Source organism: Echinops telfairi, unplaced genomic scaffold, assembly GCF_000313985.2.
Source record: "Echinops telfairi isolate 266 unplaced genomic scaffold, ASM31398v2 ScPeMD7_23;HRSCAF=83, whole genome shotgun sequence".
In the NCBI taxonomy this organism is placed as follows: Eukaryota; Metazoa; Chordata; class Mammalia; order Afrosoricida; family Tenrecidae; genus Echinops; species Echinops telfairi.
The window spans coordinates 156,869-173,719 of NW_022103920.1; the positions used below are offsets into that span (position 1 = coordinate 156,869).

Genomic DNA, 16,851 nt, shown 5'->3' on the forward strand with positions numbered 1-16,851 from the left:
GTCCATATCCTTCTATTCTCTGGGATAACTTTTGTTAGTGAAGTTATTTTCTCTGTGAATGTGAAATAAAACTTACCAGTGAAGCCTCGGGGCTGCCGATTCCTTTAAAGGAAGGTTTGATCATGCACGCAGTTTTTCCCAATGGGATAGGACTTTTCAGGGTCTGTTTCTTCTTGTGTCTGTTAGGTTGTGTTCTTGTCGAAATTCCACAGATGAACTTTAAAATGAAAGTTGCTTATGTTACTCTATCATTCGATAGCATCTGTAGTGATGTCAATCTCTGAAATTGGTTGCTAATTGTGCTTTTGAATCAATGTTATACCACAAGCTAATAAATTTGCTTTACAGACTTTTCGGTTTTGTTGGGAATACCTACAATTTGTATGTTTCACAATTTCTGCTCTGCTCTTTGACTTCCCTCAGCACACTGGAGTCCTTTGCCGGTCTCCACCCCCCGCAACAGCCGCGTGGTACCCAGTGGGTGTTCTACTCCACAAATCTGGCGTGTGATACTCCTTTAGTTCTATTTATTTTTAATATCCACTGTTATTTCTCTTCTGAAACGAGTTACTTAGTAGCACAATTGTGGTTCTCAGTATATAAGATATTTTTTACCAGTTTACAAGCTAATAATGATCAGAGTACAGTCTATATAATCCCAACATTTTCAAAATGTTTTAACTTGCTCTGAAACATTGTGCATGGTCTATGTTTACTAAATTCGAGCATGTTTGAAAACGATTATGTCTGCAGTCCCATGGTTCAGGGTTCTGTATTCCACCAAGCTGGTCATTTTGGTAACTGGCCTATTAAAGTCTCCCATATCCAGCCATCCTGTTTTGTTTGTCTCAACAACTAAGAAAAGCATGAGAAAAATGCCCCAAATACTACTGTAAATTTTCAAGTCTCTTATTTTAGTTCTTTCCATTTCAAGGCTAGTCGAGGTAAGAACGATTAAAAACACATGGTCAATTCAAAAGGCGGCAGGAATGGCGGAACAAGCCGGAACAGGTGGGGCTGACACCTGTGGTGTACCCTGTGAGGGTGTGATGGGGGCCTGGATCAAGGATTCCAGGAACAAGGCGGGTCTAGCGGGGCTGGATGAGGGCACGCTGACCGCTGCCTCCAGCACAAAGCCAAAGAAGACCGGAAGCGGGGCCTGCACGTGCCTCCCTCCACCGGGGCGGCGGTGGTGTGGGAGCCCGAGCTATCTTGGCGGGCTGGTGTGGGTGTTCACTTGCTTCAGGTGGTCCCTGGCTTCAGAGGGTACTCTGAGGACTCCCTGAAACTCAAAGGGAGTTTGAGTTTGGGCCTCCGTTGTCCACTGCTACTCACAATCTCAAAAGCCATGGCAGATTCTCATCATAAAATAGCCCTGTGGACGAGGGGCTGGACAGACTTGAGGCTGAACTCCAGTGGCTCTCCGTAACCATCAGGGAGGCTCCGGGCAGTGTGGGAACCGGTCACGAGTGCCCCTGCAGGGTCTGTGCATGGCGAATATGCAAAGCCAACTAAATGGACCCCAGGAGGGGCCTGTCCTCAGCTGAGCATGGGTGGGGGGGTGGGGGGGAGGAAAGCTAGAAGGTGAAGTGGACAGCCAGTGGCAGGGGCGGGTCCTGGCCCTAACAGGCTCCCCTGCTTCCTCAGCAGGCGCAGTTTGGGGGTTTCCAGGGCAGACCCTCAAGAACCTGTCAACTCCCTGGCTGTCCTCCCCAGGTCCCACACAGAAGCAGGGCCACATGGAGCTTCTGGGCATGGTGTCAGCCTCTTGGCCTTGTTTGGTGTGAGCAGCCCCATGGTCTTTGGGACGAGCACCACTGCCAGCCAGGCCTCTGCTCCTGACAGCAGCCTGGGCAACTTGACCGGGGTCTCCCCTCCTGGACCCTCAGCACGCTCACTCCAGTGAGGGGCCTGGGATCTCAGGGTGCAGGGACAGGAGCCAGGGGCTCCTCCAGCAGTGGTGGCTCAGCACCGCCCACTGGCCAGGGAGGTGGGTCCCTGGCATGTCGGACTCAGGCCTTCCCCTCCCATGAGGACAGGGGTGACCAGTCCTCCCTGAGAAGCCATGCTTTCCCAAGGAGGGCTACTGGAACAGTCTTCCCAGCCCAGGATTGGGTCTGCTAGATCTTTCCCTTTCATCTGAGGATCCACATGGGTGGGCCCAGCACAGAGCCAGGGCAGACTTCTCCCACCATGTAGTCAACCTGACTATGGGAATTTCCTCCCCAAGGGGAGGCACTAGTCCACAGTCCTTTGGGAGCAGAAGCGGGTAGGAGGTGGCCACAGAGAGCCACCCAATATGTGCAATGTGCACATACATGTATATGCACACACAGCACTCACCCACACCCCTGCACATAGACATACTGCATACACACATGCACACACAGCCCACATATATACTGCAGTCATACACATGCACACACAGCCCTCCCCTATAGATACACTGCATATACACTGTCACATTCATACACCCTGAACCTATGTACTACATACAGTCACAAACACACACCCATGCGCACACACAAACACGCACACAATTCTCACCTATACCTCTTGCATACAAATACTGCATACACTATCATAGGCACACACCCACAACCCTCCCCTACATCCCTGAATGTACATACTGTGCACACACCATCACACACACAGCCCTCATCTACACACTCCTGTAGATATGCACAGCACACACCATCACATGCATACACGTATGCAAACACAACCCCCACCTACATGCCCTGCATTTATGTACTGCAGTCACACATATGTATACCCAACCCTCACATCCTCCAGCATGTATATACTACATTCACAACTGTATCCAAACACACACATGTACATTCCCCCCCATCTACACACCCCTTGCATGTGCAGACACACACACACCCACACACACACCCCTCACTTATACCTCCCAGGTATCTGTACACACACCATCGCTCCTGTATGTATGTGCTGCATATACTCACATGCTTACACACACAACACACGCATATGTACAGACAACCTTCATAGCCCCTTGCATAACACACTGCACACAAAATATGTACACCCATACAACACAGGAAACAAGCATGCAGCCCACATGCATGTGGTACACACATACATCACACAAACTCATAGTACACACATCCTACACGCGTACTGCATACACATCATCACATGGATGTACACACAACACAGGTAAACACTACCCCTCACCTACACCCAAGTACTGCATACACACATCTTTGCCCATTTACACAGGTATAAATGCACATACCCTCACATTTAAACAACACAGTATATTCACACATATACAAACAGTTCACACACATCTACATGACACTTTCATATGCAAAGACCCTCACACATGTGCGCCACACACAGTCACAGCACACCCATACCCCCTTTCACTTGGGCAGGCCCAGGGGAAAGGGCAGGGAGAGGTCAGCAAAATGTCATCAAACCTGAGCCAAGACAGAGGCCGAGGACGCCCCAACTGCGTCCCATGAACATGCACCACCCTGGGGTCCAGTCAGCACTGAGGGCTTCGGAAAGGCGAAGACAGGGGTCCTGTGGGTGCTGGGACGGAGGGGTGGGGTAGCCCCCCAGAGGGTGGCTGGGGTGTTGGGGGTACTCCCAGGGCCCCCCAGCGCAGGTCTGTGCACCCACCACTCCAGGTCCGCTTGGGCATGCCACCCTGGGCTCCCACTATGTCCACAAGATGAGTCAGGATGGTGGTTGGGGCAGCACTGGCCTCTGGGAGTGGGGTGCTCCGGGGGGAAGCGGTGGCAGGCACTGGAGAGAGGTGAGGGCCCTCGGGGGGCTGCACACTCCTGGCTGTGCAACCGCAGGTGGGCCCTGAAGGTATGGCTGAGGCTGGGGGAGCGCTTGGAGGCCTCTTTGCAACGGGGGGCCCTGAAGAGCCACCTTCGCCTGGGCCCCGCAGGAGCTTGGGCCTGGGCCTGGGGGGCCCTGGGGGCCTCCGGTAGGGTAGGCTTCGGAAGGTGCCGGGCCTTGGCCAGGAAGCCCAGCTCTTTAGTTTGTGGGCACGTGGGCGCCTGAGGCGGCTCACCTGGTCCTTCATGGCAGCCACATCCCGAGAAAGGCTGGCCAGGGAGGCAGCGAGCCAGTCCAGCTTCCCTGAGAGTGCAGCGGCGAGCCCACGCAGCTCCTGCTGGACATCCCCACAGGGGCACTGCGGCTGGGGGAGGCCAGCAGGGGCCGCAGTGAGGTGTCCTTCCTTAGAGCTGGCTGGAAGTAGCAGGGAGCTGCTCAGTGCCTGTGGGCCCTGGAGAGCGTTTCTGGGCCCAGAGGTTGCCAGACAGGTGCCCCTGTCACCTGGGATAGAGGGGCTGCTCAGGGCCTGTGGACCATTTCTAGGTCCAGTGTTTGCCGGCAAGGTGCCCCTGTCACCCGGGATAGGGGGGTTGTCCCATCGGGAGTCCCAGGCCCTGGGCCCACCAGTGGGTCTGGTGGGTTGATGAGAATCGGGCTTCCCCTCCAGCTTCGGGATGGCCGGACCTGCAGAGGTTTGCATCTGGGACCTGGTGCCATTCCGACGTGAGGACCCGGAGAAACGGCCTGAGAAATGGAAATCAAACTTTCAACCTTTTTTTAAACTGGCAAATGGCACAGGAGAGGGTGCAGCCCTGGGGGTTCGGTCACCAAGCCTCATCGGGTCTCAGGGTGGGGGCCCGACTAGAGGCTGTCTCCCTAGGCTTTCCAGTTCCCCACCCAGTTGGCTCCTGGGGCAGCCTGTTCCCCTCCTGGTAGCTGTCCACCGACCGTGACCCTGGCCCCTCTGCTCTCCGCTGGCAGCCTCCTCCGGTCTTCCCTGCCATACCCAGTAGCAAACCCCGTGGGGAGCCCCCGCTTTCTGGTGGCTGCCCCACGTGTGAGGAAGCTGACTGCATGTTTCTTAGCACAGGCGTTTTCTGGACAGTCCGGGGGCGGCCGCAGAGGGCCCTCGGAGAATTGAGCACCAGCGGGGAGCAGCCCAAGGTGCACGTGCAGGGCCTCCTGCCCCGAGGAGCACTGCCCCAACTCTTGCTCTAAGTGTCCTCCAGCGCCGAGCTGGGAGCTATGTCCCCGCCCAAGTAGACCCTGAGCTCTAGGCAGACCCTGCTGCTCCTGGGTATGAGCCTGCTGCCACTGTTGGCCCTGAGAGTGGGGGGGCGGAGCACCAAGGTGAAGTCACCCCCAAGGCCAAATGGTCCTGTGTCCTGCACGCCCCTGCCCCCCAGCCCCAGAGCTCACCCTGGAGAGGCAGGGGTCTCGGCTCGAGTTCCAGTCGCTGGTCCTCTCCTTCTGAGCTGCTGAGGCCGGGGCTGAGGCCGGGGCTGAGGCCAGTGCCAGGCTCTAGGCTGGGGCCGGTCAGGCAGGAGAAGCGCAGGGGCTGCAGAGGTAACATCCCTTCCAGAGAGCTCTCCAGGCGGTGCAGTGGGGAGGCTGTAGCAGCTGCCCCCGGGAAGCAAGAACACAGATCTTTGTCTTCTGGTTGCCGGGAGGGGCTGAGGGTCAGCGATGACCACCATGCCCTCTCTGTACCTGTGGGCAGGCCTAGCCAGGTACCCAGCCCCGGGGAATCTCAGGGACTGTCTGAGGCCTGAGGTTCCCCAGTAGCCAGTCCACAGCCAGGGTGCTCTGGGGGTTGCCCTGGCCGTTCCAGCAGACCCAGGTTGGAATTATGCTGGCGGGACCCTGCCCTGAGACTAAGCAGAGGACGGCGACCAAGTCCCCTGAGGGGCCCCGGGGACAACAGGGTGGCCCCTTCCTGCTGCTTTCTGGTGTTTCTATCCATGCGTCCTTCTGCCCTCAGAGTGTCAGCAGGCAGCACGAGGTAGAGACACAGAAGGGGCGCAATTCTTCCAGAGCCTGTTGGCTCGGTGGGCAGGATGCCACCTCCAGCCACTCTCTGGGCCCTGATGGTACTGGTGGGGGCGAGGCCTGGGCAAGAGGCACAGGGGCGGGTTGGAGGCGCTGACCCCTTTCCTGGCCCGAGGCCCTGGGGTTCGTGGTGGCAGAGGCAGGGGTGTGTCCTGGCCCACAGTGGGAAAGAGGCCTGGCCACCAGAGTCTGTGAGGGGCCTGCTGGGCACTAGGTGCAGGGCCGAGAGAGACATGTTGTGGGGGCCTGAAGGCTAGCAGCTCCACCCGACTTCACCATCATTGGGTAAGGCCTTGGGCTGCTAACCAACCCTAAGGTCAGCAGTTCCAACCCTCCAGCCGCTCCTCGGGAGAAGCACGAGGTTTTCTGCTCCCACACAGATTTAAGGTACTGGAACATGAAGCACGTCTACCTGTCCTACAGGGTCACTGGGGGGTAGGAATGGGCTCAGGGCCAGCATTTCTGGCTTCTGACCTCAGAGCGGGATGGGATGGGAGCTGGACGGTGGCAACCAGGGGCAGCGTCCAGGCCCACAGGTCTATACCACACAGCTTACCGCCTACAGGCGGCGTCCAGGTCCCGGGCCCTGCGTCTGAAGGCTGCGGTCTGGCAGGCTGTGTCCGGGGCTGGGGGCTCCCTCCTGGGTGTCTTTCCAGGCTTTGGGTCAGGAGGCTTCCCACTGGGCTTCCTGGAAAGGTCATGCTCAGTCAGTCTCAGGCCCAAGGCTGCAGCCCCAAGAGAGGGCACAGCCGGGTCACTGAGCACTGTGGTGACCCAGCCTGGTCTCTCGGTGGATGTCTGAGTAGCAGCATGCACACACGGCCTCCCTCGACACCCCCACTCCCCAGGAAGGCCTGCGGTGGAGCAGGGCCTCGTCCAGTGTCGAGGCCCGTTGGCACCAACAACAGGACGCAGCAGGCAGGCAGCCAGCCCTGAGGTGGAGCCTGGAAGCAGCACACCCATCTCACAGCAGAGTCGCAACGGCCGCGAGGACCAGAGGGACTGGAGATTCAGGGGGAAGAGAGCCTTTCCTGGGTGAGCAATGCCCCCAGTTTCTTCCTGAATGGGTCGGCCGAATTTGGGTCCAAGCCCTGAGCAGCCCTAAAGCCAAGTGGGAAGTGGCAGTACCCTCAGGGGGTGGGGGGTGGGGAGGGGGGCTGGGCCAGAAATGCCCAAGAGTCAAGAAGGCATCACCACCATGCTCCCTAGAGAGCGAAGTGCAGTACAGGATACACTGAGAAAGCAGCAGCGTCTCCTCGCACAACAACCTGCCACCAGCACACCGCCACATAAGACAAGGGAGGGTGCTGGGGACCCGGTCCCAGGTCCCAGCTAGACCCCGCATGGCCAAGCAGCAAGGCAGGTGCTCCTTATGTGAGGGCCACCCCTGGACGCGGCATGTGACTAGAAGGGGTCATGGGGTCATGGTGGGGGGTGTGGACCTCTCCCACAGAGCCTCTGTGGCTTTCTAACAGAAGCTCTGATATCACATGCTGTCTATGTCTACCCCATGTATCTGCTTATCATATACCTGTATCTATACACATATCTCTATCATATTGTTGTCAGGTGACACGGAGTCCACTCTGACCCACAGTAACCCACCAAACCCTGCCAGGCCTGCACCACCCTCACCACGATTCCTCTGCCGGAGCCCACGGTGGCAGCCACTGTGTCCATCCAGCTCGTTGAGGGCTTTCCTTTTGGCCGCCCCTCCACTTGACCAAACAAGATGTCCTTCTCCAGGGACTGGTCTCTCCTGACAACACGTCCAAAGTACGTAAGACGAAGCCTTGCCATCCTTGCCTCTAAGAGCACTCCACTCTGGCCGTACTTCTTCCAAAAAAGATCGGTTTGTCCTTTTAGCAGCCCTAAAAGCAGTACTTTTAATTTTCTTCTTCAGCACCACATTCTAAATGCAGATTCTTCTAAGGTCTTCCCTTTGCAATGTCCAACTTTTACATGCCTCTAAGGCAATGGAGAACACCATGGCTAGGTCAGGTGCACCTTATCCCTCAAAGTAACATCCTTGCTATTCGATACTTTAAAGAGCTCTTGTGCAACAGAGTAACCTGCTGCTTCCATGAGCACTGACTGTGGATCCAAGGAAGACAAAATCCTTGACAACTTCAACCTTGTCTCCATTTAGCAGGATGTTTCCTGCTGGTCCAGTTGTGAGGATCGCGGTTGTCCTTACATTGAGTTTCAATCCATACTGCAGGGCACACTCTTCCATCTTCCTCAGTAAGGGTTTCAAGTCCTCCTCACTTTCTGCAGGCAACATTGTGCCATCACAGGTTACTAGATTAGCCTTCCTCTGAGCCTGACTCCAGGCTCCTCCTCCTGTAAGCCAGCTGCGCTGATGATGTGCTCAGCGTCCAGTACAATGAAAGGACACAATCCGGACACACTCTCCCTGATTTTAAACTGTGCAGTGTCCCCTTGTTCTGTCTGCACAACTGCCTCCACATCGCATATCTTTCCGCATCACATTATCGATATCATCCCATATCTACACAGTACATACCCACATCACCTATCTGCATCACATACCCAGACCTATAGCTACATATCACATATCTTTTTATACCTATAACTGTATCAGATAGCTACAACAAACCCGTTGCTATTAGGAGAGTCTGACTCACAGCAACCCTACAAGGCCCAGGAGAACCATCCCTTGGGCTTCAAGAGCTGCATGCAATCTTCATAGAGCCAGACGGCCCTCTTTCTCCAGGGAGCAGCTAGTGGACTCAAACAACTGACCTTCTGGATCACAGTGAAGCACTCAAACGCCTGCCCCACTAGGACACCTTCATGTCATCATCCAGTCACACAAACAAACAGACAAAACTAAACTAAAAGCTAACCTACTGCCATTGAGTTGATTCCGACTCTTATTGAACCCCTAGAAGTTCCTAAAAATATAAATATTTACAGTAGCAAATAGTCTCATCTTTCTCTCATGGGGCCAACTTGTGGGTTTGAACTGCCAAACTGTGGTTAGCAGACTAATGACTAACTCACACCATCACCAGGGCTCACTGTCATGTAAATGCACTGTAATCTACTTGACTGCACTGAGTTTGTGTTTTGGGTATTGAAAAGGAAAAACTAAAAAGAAATGTCACTTGTATCTTGAGGGAGAGTTCCGCGCTCATGGGAGGACAGGGCCACACGGACGAGTCCGGTGTATTCCAGAGACCCCACTGACCATGGAGGTCAGCGCTCTGTGGGGCAGACGGTGCCAGGGTCTGATGTCATACACAGACCTCGGAGGACAGAGGTGACATCACCCAAAGAACCCCTAAGGCAGTTGCAAGGTCACTGATAAAACTCCTAGGAACACGGGAGGTCACAGAGAGACCCACTGAGGGCACATGTCCTATCCCTGACAGTACCTGAGGCAGACGGACATACCCTCTGGGGGTAAACCAAGGTCATAGGCAGATACCAGGTTACATGGACCCCCAAGGTCAACCTGAGGTCCCTAGCCACCCCAGGTGAGGCACGTTTCCAAGGGCTGGGCCAGTCTTCCTGGACCAGTCTTCCTTCAAGGGCTGGGCCAGTGAGGGCTCGAGCACTCACCTTCCACTGAGGAGGAGCTCCCATCTCACTAGCTGATGGTGTGTGGCCTGGCCCACCTCCACTCCTTACTCTGTGCCCAGGCGGGAGGACCAGGGGACCCGAGAAGCTCGGGACAGCTTACCTTGTCCAGGGAGGCGCCACCGGCTTCCCTCGGGACCCCTCAAGTCCAGGTGCCCACTGGTGCTGCTGCTCGAGGAGGGGCTGCTGGGGCTGCCATGGGGGCCTGGCAGGTGGGCAGGGTGGTCTTTCAGACCCTGCAGGCCCAGAGGAAGAAGCCCCATGATCACTTCTGCGGGAGGACAGCAGGGTTGGTGTCACAGCCAAGCCCGAGGGATGGCCAGGTCCCACCAACCACCAGCTTGCTCGGTAAGAACTGAGGGAGGAGGCACCCAGCTGGGGTCTATCCAAGGGGCAAGCCCAGGTCCCAGCTGGGGATTGCTCAGGATAGCTAGTGAGAGGAAGGGTGGCCTCAGGGTGCTGTCCATGCTGGACAAGAGCCAGCTAGGGCCTGGCACCCACCTGAGTTGTGCGGTGCATGGTGTCTCAGCTCAGGCCTCAGAGACTCCTGGGGTCCTTGCTGGAGGCTCCAGGACCAAGAGGCAGTGGGCGGCTGGGGGGGTGAGGGCCCACTCAGCGGAATGCCCTTCAGACAGGCCTCCAGGGCTTCCAGCGGGGAGCTTGAGGCCCGACTGGCTGGGACAGAAGGGGCCCATCAGTGCCCGGCTCTCTGCCGCAGCAGGGCTTCTGCAGGGCACCCTTCTCTGGGGGCTTTGACCTGCTCACAGAGGCCCCAGGAGATATAGGTGGGGGAAACCACAGAGGAGCCTGAGTCAGCGAGAGGCTGGCAGGAGCTACCCGGCCCCCCCACCCCGCCCCCTCACTCGAGAAAGCAGACCCTGTCTAGGGGCTGAGGGTCCCCCCAGGGAAGGGCCCGTGAGACTAGGGAATGAGCACTGCACCTCGGCTTGTCTTGCACCATGGACTGAGGGCAGAGGGCTCGAGAGCAGGTGGGTGGGATGCCCAGGGCCTGGGGAGGGGGTTCTGCACGAGCTCAGGTCCTGTTGGGAGGCCATTTGGTGATGCTGACCGGCGTGCAGCAGGCAGGGTGGGCAGTGCTGGAGTGTCCCAGCAGGAAGGGCATTACCTCCAGAGTCCTGTTCCCGGGTCCCTAGACGCTCCCAGGGTGGCGGCTGCCCTGCTCCTAAGGGGCAGGAGTGGCCACTGCAGGCCACCAGACCCTCTTTCAGAGGGGCCACCCAGCTCTGGAGGGTGCAGGCCCCCGGAGATGTTTCCGTCTTCACTGAGAAGAAAGGATGTGGTCACAGGTGCCCCCTGGACAAGGGACCACGTGGCCCACAGGAGCAGCTTCTTCTTGTTGATTAAAGTACTATGACGGGCTCCCTGCCCCCAGAGCAGCAAGGGGGGCTTCAGGCTCAGGTGAGGGGCCCCTGCAAGCTCCACGTCCATCCAGCCCTGGCCAGCAGAGGCTTCTCCCCCTCCCCCCACCAGCTCCTCCGGCCCTCACAAGGGGAGAGACAAATCCCCCAGCCCCAGGCAAGGGCAGACTCACCTTCTGGGGGTGCCCCTCCTGATGCTGGCTCCAGCCCAGGGAGGCTCCCACTGGAGGCAGGGCGGGGGTGTAGTCTGCTGGGGGGCGCTTCAGGTGGCTGGGGTCCCCGCACAAGGATTTCTCTCAAGCAGTCGATGAGGCCCTGCAAGGGGCTGCTCCCAGGACAGAGCCCTGGAGGAGGCGGGGGAGCGTGAGGGCAGCATGTCTGAGCCCCAGTGCTCAGAACTGAGAACGCTTCTCCCTGGGCCTTCTCTCCCCATGGAAGACGGGGTGATCCTGGCCCTGAGGCCCTGTTTCACACTCAGCTGAACCTGCCTGGCCTGCCAAGCTTCCCTGGGGTGTGAGCAGGTGCAGGGGCACAGGACACCAGGGCTCTTCGGGGAACATGCCACCATCTCAGATCTGCCACCTAGCCAAATCTTCACCCAATCAATCTGCAGTGGTGTCACCAGCACAGAGATGTTTGGTTTGGGCCTTGGGGTGTTTGTGGGATACACCCTGGCCAGAGAGAGCTGAAGCAGAGTGGTCTGTACCCTCTCAACTATCTAATGCCCTTAAAGACTCAACTGCACTGCTGGGGCCTGGTAAATTGTTTAAATGGTAAGAAGATGCCATCTCCAGTCCCCAGAAGTGTGCAGGGGCCTCAGGTCCCCCAGGCGAGCTGCTCCATGCAGGGGCTTAGCATTGGATCCCTGTGCCTTCCCCATAGCTGCTCAGTTTGCACAGGGAGGGTTGGCCACACCTACAGCCAGAGGAGGGTGCAGGGATCCAAGGGGCTGGGAGCAGGATCTCCAAGTCTGGAGACACCCCCATGGTCAGTTTTCACTGTGGACTGGTCAGACACAGCCCACGTCCTCAGTCCCAACCCTTTCCTGAGCTGACAAAGCTCACTCCTGCATCCCCACAGCCGTGTCTCACCTGGCCCTGGTGCCTCTCCCTCCTGGCTCCAGCGGCTCTTCCTCCTGACGGGACTGCAGGAGGGCATCATCGGGGGCTCACTGTCTGGGACCCCTGCGCCTGCCTCCCCTGGAGACCCCTGTCCACTGACCGCTTCTGCCGAAGGAGAGATGAGTGAGCCTGGGCAAGCCTGGCCTCTCCTGCTCCCAGAACTCCTGACAGTGAGGGTCGAGGAGAGGGGAGGATGGTTCCCCAGGGCTTGTCCCACGTCCCCCCCAGAGAGTGAAGGCCAGGTCCCCTCCTGCTTCTTTCTGTCCTGATGGGAAATGCCCAGCCCCCTGGTGCCACCCCAAGACCAGTCCACCCAACCCTCATTTCTCCAAAGCCCAGCCCCACTCAGCCTGCCCTGGCCCTGTATGCCCACGTCTGTGGAGACAGAGGAGCAGGCAGGCAGCAGCCGCCCTGCACAAGGGAAGGAACAAAGCTTGGGTGTCCTTTCCACCCGTGGTCTTGGAGCAGAGCTGCTGACTCACCAGCTGGGCGCACCCTCGCTTCATCCTCGGGGGCCTCTCGGAGCAGGAACTCAGGGATCCCCTTCACCAGTTGCACCAGGGCGGAGAGGGGCAGGCTGCGCTTCGGGGGCCCTCCTGCAAAGGGCAGGCTGGCCACTGCATTCACGTCTGCACAGCCCTCCCCAAAGCTCCTGTTGGGGCTCAGTTAAAATGGAGAGGCTGCCTCCTCCAACTCCCGCACCCCCAGACTGCAGGGTGCTGTGTGGCAGGGGCCAAGTGCTTTCCCAGGTGACTGGGTTCTGCCAGCTTGTGTGTGTCTGGCTGTGTTGTGTCTGTCTCTGTCTGTGTGTACACCTGCATGTGGGGTGTCTGCCTGTGTCAGTGAGAAGTCCCGGCAGGGTCATGGTCAGTGTCATCACAAGGCCATAGGGCTGAGGACCACAACCCAAGAGGTTGTGCCTGACCACATGGGTCACCTGTCCCCCCACCCCCAGTCACACAGCTCATTTCGGTCTCCCTGTCATGTGGTTCACCTGGGCCCCCGCCACTACAGCGCTCACCCCGGGGGTCCTCCATGACTCACCCTGGGGGTCTCCCTGGCCACAAGGCTCCTGTTTTTTGTCAGCCTGGCTCCCGGGCCCCATGGTCCCTTCGGGCTCTGTCGGTGACAGGAAGGCGGAGAGTGGGAGCAGCTCAGCTGTCCCTGGGTGAGGAAGAGGGGACAGTCACTCTGGTAGTGGAAGCTGGTCCCCATGTCCTTCCCACCCGACCACGTTTAAGTGTCGCAGTGCCCATGTGACACATGCTACATATCCTGTGCATGACAAACATGGAGAATGTGGCACGTGTGTACGTGTGCAGTACACATTATGTGAGACACCACATTCTACACAGCATACACATTATATGTAACACCCGTCACCAGTCCCTCTTGTAACACACACACTTGCAACATGTTACATGCACTGCACACGCCTTTTGCTACATGTGGCACACACACTACTGGTGATACCCTTGCCAGTGGAACTTGTTATACAATTTGTATGTACTGTAAGGTGATACGTAACGCGTATTATCAGTACGTGTCACATAAATGAAATGTGTGGCTACAAGGGTTTCTGTGTGTGATACAAGCATGTGTATATGTGTACACACATCATATGTGAGGGACATCACATATGGTATATGGTAAATGTCACTCACATGGTGAATGTCACATGTGGTATACATGATACACGTGAATGTCACGTCATGAATGTCACGTGGTCTGTGTGATACATGTCACTCATGGTGGTGAATGCCGCATGTAGTACACGTGACACAGGACACACGGTCACATTTGACAAACACATGCCCATGGGATGACCCGGACCCGTGTGTCCTCAGACCCCGAGGTCACCCTGTTCAGTTTTGCAGGGTTGTCAGCCTGAGCCTGCCTCCCCCCATCAAATGGGCCGATGTACCCCCTGAACCCAGAAGACAGTGCAGCTGCCCTCTCAGCACAGTGTCTACCGAGGGTGGGCACATCGAGGTCCTGGGACGCAGTCATTCCGCCGCTCACCCAGGGAAACCAGCGCTGCGTAGTTCTCCTGCATCACGTCCTGGTAGATGGCTCTCTGTCCCTCCTCCAGGAGCCGCCACTCATCCTGGGAGAACTGCACAGCCACGTCCTTGAAGGTGATATGCACCTGTGGGCACAGCCCAGGGCGTCTGGCTCCACCCCCTGTACTTGGGGCCTGTGGGAGAGCTGAGGTGGGGGGCGGGGGGGGGGGGGGGGGGGGGGGGGGGGGGGGGGGCAGGGCTGGAGGCAGCAAGTACCCCAGCCATCCAGTCCTGTCTTCACCAAGCAAACTCATCAGTGCTAATGAGCAAAGTCCCCTTTGGGTGTGTAAAGTCTTGGGGCTCTAGCAGGGTGGATTTAAAACATAAGAAGAATGACACCCCTACACACACATACACCCCCTCCAGGCCTTGGTGAGGTTGCCAGTGCGTCTCTCCCTCAGCACCCTCCCTCGGTGTGTGGCTGTGAATGGATGTCCAACTCCCCCTCGGACTGATGGTTGTTACCGAGACTGCAGGAAGGGCCGCAGACACACTGCAACAAGCAAGCAGCACGGCCACTTCCAACACCCCGTAACAAAAGCAGAGTGCGTCCCACACCCCCTTCGTGGCTACTCCCTGCCTCAGGAGGGGAGCAGGGCCCGGCAGGGTCAGCTTTGGCCTTTGGGGAGCCAGCTCTGGGCCATCAAGCACTTGTTCGGCAGACACTCAAAACCCTCAGCCAAGAAGCTGCTCAGGGCTGTTTCCTTCCTGCAAGCTACTAAACTGGTAATGACCCAGCAGGTGCGAGCCCAGGGTTGGGTTTCCAGCCCTCCCGAGGACCCCACCACCCTCTGGGCCGTAGACTCACAGCAGGCCCTGTGGGATGAAGTCACCCTGGTGTCCCTGGCAGGGCTGCTGTGGGCATCCAGTGAGGTCCACTACAGACCGACCCCCGGGCCCTCACTCCTCTGGGAAGGCCCTCTGGCTCTGCCTAACACCCGAGCAGCTCAGCCTGGAGGCCTGGTTTCAGTTGTAGGACCCTGTCCCACATTTGCCTCACCTCAGCTTTCAGCCCCCTGGGGAAACTGAGAGCTGTGTGGGGAATGCCAGCCAACACCGGGGCCACAGACAGAGCGCCTCCAGTGTGGCTTCAGCCAGGCGAGTCCCAAGGCCCAGCCTTCCAGGGTGGCCCTTCCACACCCTAGTCCTCCAGGCTGACAGGCCGTGTCTCCCAGCACCCAAGAGCCGGCTTCTGGGTCCTGAGAGCCCAGGGATGGTCTGGGGCAGTGCACTTACAAAACGCCCACAGGCTGACCGTCCACAGCTGGCACTTGGGGTCTCCCCCTTCTGAAGTTCTGGACCCCCCTTCCCACTTTGTCTCTGGTCCCACAGCTCCCTACAATGATCCCACAGCTCCCTACAATGATTTGGGTTGCAGCACCCCTAACTCGCTGCTGCCAACAGCAGCACAAAGACCACTCCAGGCCCCGGGCCCCCACGCTTCTAGCTCCTTAGGCTACTTTTCCACTCCCTGGGGTCCCCCACCTTTCCAACTCCCTAAGGCTACTTTCCCAGCTTTCTGAGCCCACCCACCCCCACTTCCGGGCCTCTGAGGCCCCCTACCTTCCAGGTCCCAGAGGCTTTTTTTTTTAAGCCCCCTTCCCACCAGCGGACCTTTTCCCCGGAACCCACTGCAGTTTCCCTTTGATGAAAACTCGGTCGCCCCTTTGCCTCCGCTCCCCGGAACCTGAGATGCGGAGGGCAAACCCTCAGTCCGGGAAGGGACCCCGAGGGCTGCGAGGCTCGCTCTGGGCCGGGGGCGGGCGGGGCTCCCGAGGGCCTGGAGGGGCTCTCCGCGCGGCCGCCGTCGGGGTCCGCGGGTGAGGGATCCGGGCCCGCCTTACCTGGCGCGCCATGCCAGGGTTCCGCCTCCCGCCAGCTCCCCGGAGGGTGAAGCTCCCGGAGCGGAGGCCCGAAGCGCAATCTCCAGCTCCCGGACCCAGGGCCCGGCATCCCTGGGAGTGTTGGGCCCCTCCCCGCGTCCCAGAGCCCAACAGCCAGGCCCGGCCCGGCTCGGCCTGGCCCGGAACTGCAACTCCCAGAGGGCAACGCGGCGCCGGCCCGAGTGGGTGTGGGCGGGGCCAGGGCAAGGAGAGGGAGACTGGTGGGAGCAAATAAACGGACCGGAATCCGAGGGAGAGTCGGTTTACGGAGGGGACCATCTTTCAGTGGGCCCGGGAGACCGGACTGAGAGTGGAGGACTACAGCTCCCAGAGGTCCACTGGCGCAGGTGCGTGACGGAGCGGGACTGGGGTCAAGAGGACTAAGTTCGGCCTGAGGGGAGGAACCTACAACTCCCAAAAAGTACCGCGGCGCCAGCTCGGGAAACTGAGCGAAGGCGCGCGAGCCACCCTGGTGGAGAGAGGGAGCTGCAACTCCCAGAAGACGATCGCGGTGCGAGGTTATTTCCGCGCCCACAGAGAACTACAACTCCCAGGGGGCGCCGCGACGCCGACTCCGGAAACTGGGGCGAGGGGCCGGCTCTGGAGAAGATCGACCGAGAAGCGGGGGTGGAACTACAACTTCCAGAGGGCACCACGCCTCCCGCTCCAGGGGTAGTTTCGCTTCAGTGCCTCTCAGCCAATTGTCCCCACCCCGCTGAGCTGGAGCCGCGCAGAAGCGTCACGCAGGGGTCTGTGTGGGGGCCACCTCCTTCCCGCCCTCCGCACGCACGCACCGCTTTTTCTTCGGCTTCTGCTAGAGCCTGCGTGCAATGCCCGGCAGCCTTCCCGCGGGCGGGGCGGGGCGGGGGCATCCTGCAGTGAGAGGTCCCTGCGGTGGGGCAGTCCCGAGAATGAGCGTCCCAGG

The 16,851-nt window shown here is 58.5% G+C and overlaps 1 protein-coding gene across 4 annotated transcripts; it reads right to left on the reverse strand.

Annotated features, from left to right (window-relative positions):
- Positions 1–510: 510 nt before the first annotated feature.
- Positions 511–16,006, reverse strand: KRBA1 (KRAB-A domain containing 1). 4 transcript variants are annotated; one of them, XM_045288639.1, is made up of 14 exons: positions 15,888–16,006; positions 14,003–14,188; positions 13,025–13,144; positions 12,463–12,576; positions 11,951–12,085; positions 11,033–11,203; positions 10,607–10,762; positions 10,422–10,520; positions 9,982–10,155; positions 9,584–9,751; positions 6,431–6,562; positions 5,245–5,445; positions 4,510–4,569; positions 511–4,326 (listed from the first exon to the last, which is right to left on the reverse strand). In XM_045288639.1, exons 1-14 carry the CDS (start codon positions 15,994–15,996, stop codon positions 3,521–3,523), a joined length of 2,631 nt encoding a protein of 876 aa, XP_045144574.1. In that variant the 5' UTR covers positions 15,997–16,006; the 3' UTR covers positions 511–3,520. The 4 variants fall into 4 exon arrangements, with proteins under 4 accessions (XP_045144574.1, XP_045144573.1, XP_045144575.1 ...); XM_045288638.1 differs by having other exon boundaries at positions 511–4,569; positions 14,003–14,129; positions 15,888–15,983; XM_045288640.1 differs by lacking the exon at positions 15,888–16,006 and adding an exon at positions 14,852–14,937 and having other exon boundaries at positions 511–4,569; positions 14,003–14,129.
- Positions 16,007–16,851: the final 845 nt, after the last annotated feature.

What these genes read in the sequence shown, in the direction of transcription:
- KRBA1 (XM_045288637.1), bottom strand. Translation starts at nt 15,996, where the DNA reads ATGCCGGGCCCTGGGTCCGGGAGCTGGAGATTGCGCTTCGGGCCTCCG. An exon ending in GGGAGAGGCACCAGGGCCAG is followed by an intron (nt 11,204 to 11,950) that starts GTGAGACACGGC and finishes CGCCTCCTCCAG; the next exon opens with GGCTCTGTCCTGGGAGCAGC. An exon ending in GTGGCGCCTCCCTGGACAAG is followed by an intron (nt 6,563 to 9,583) that starts GTAAGCTGTCCC and finishes TGACCTTTCCAG; the next exon opens with GAAGCCCAGTGGGAAGCCTC.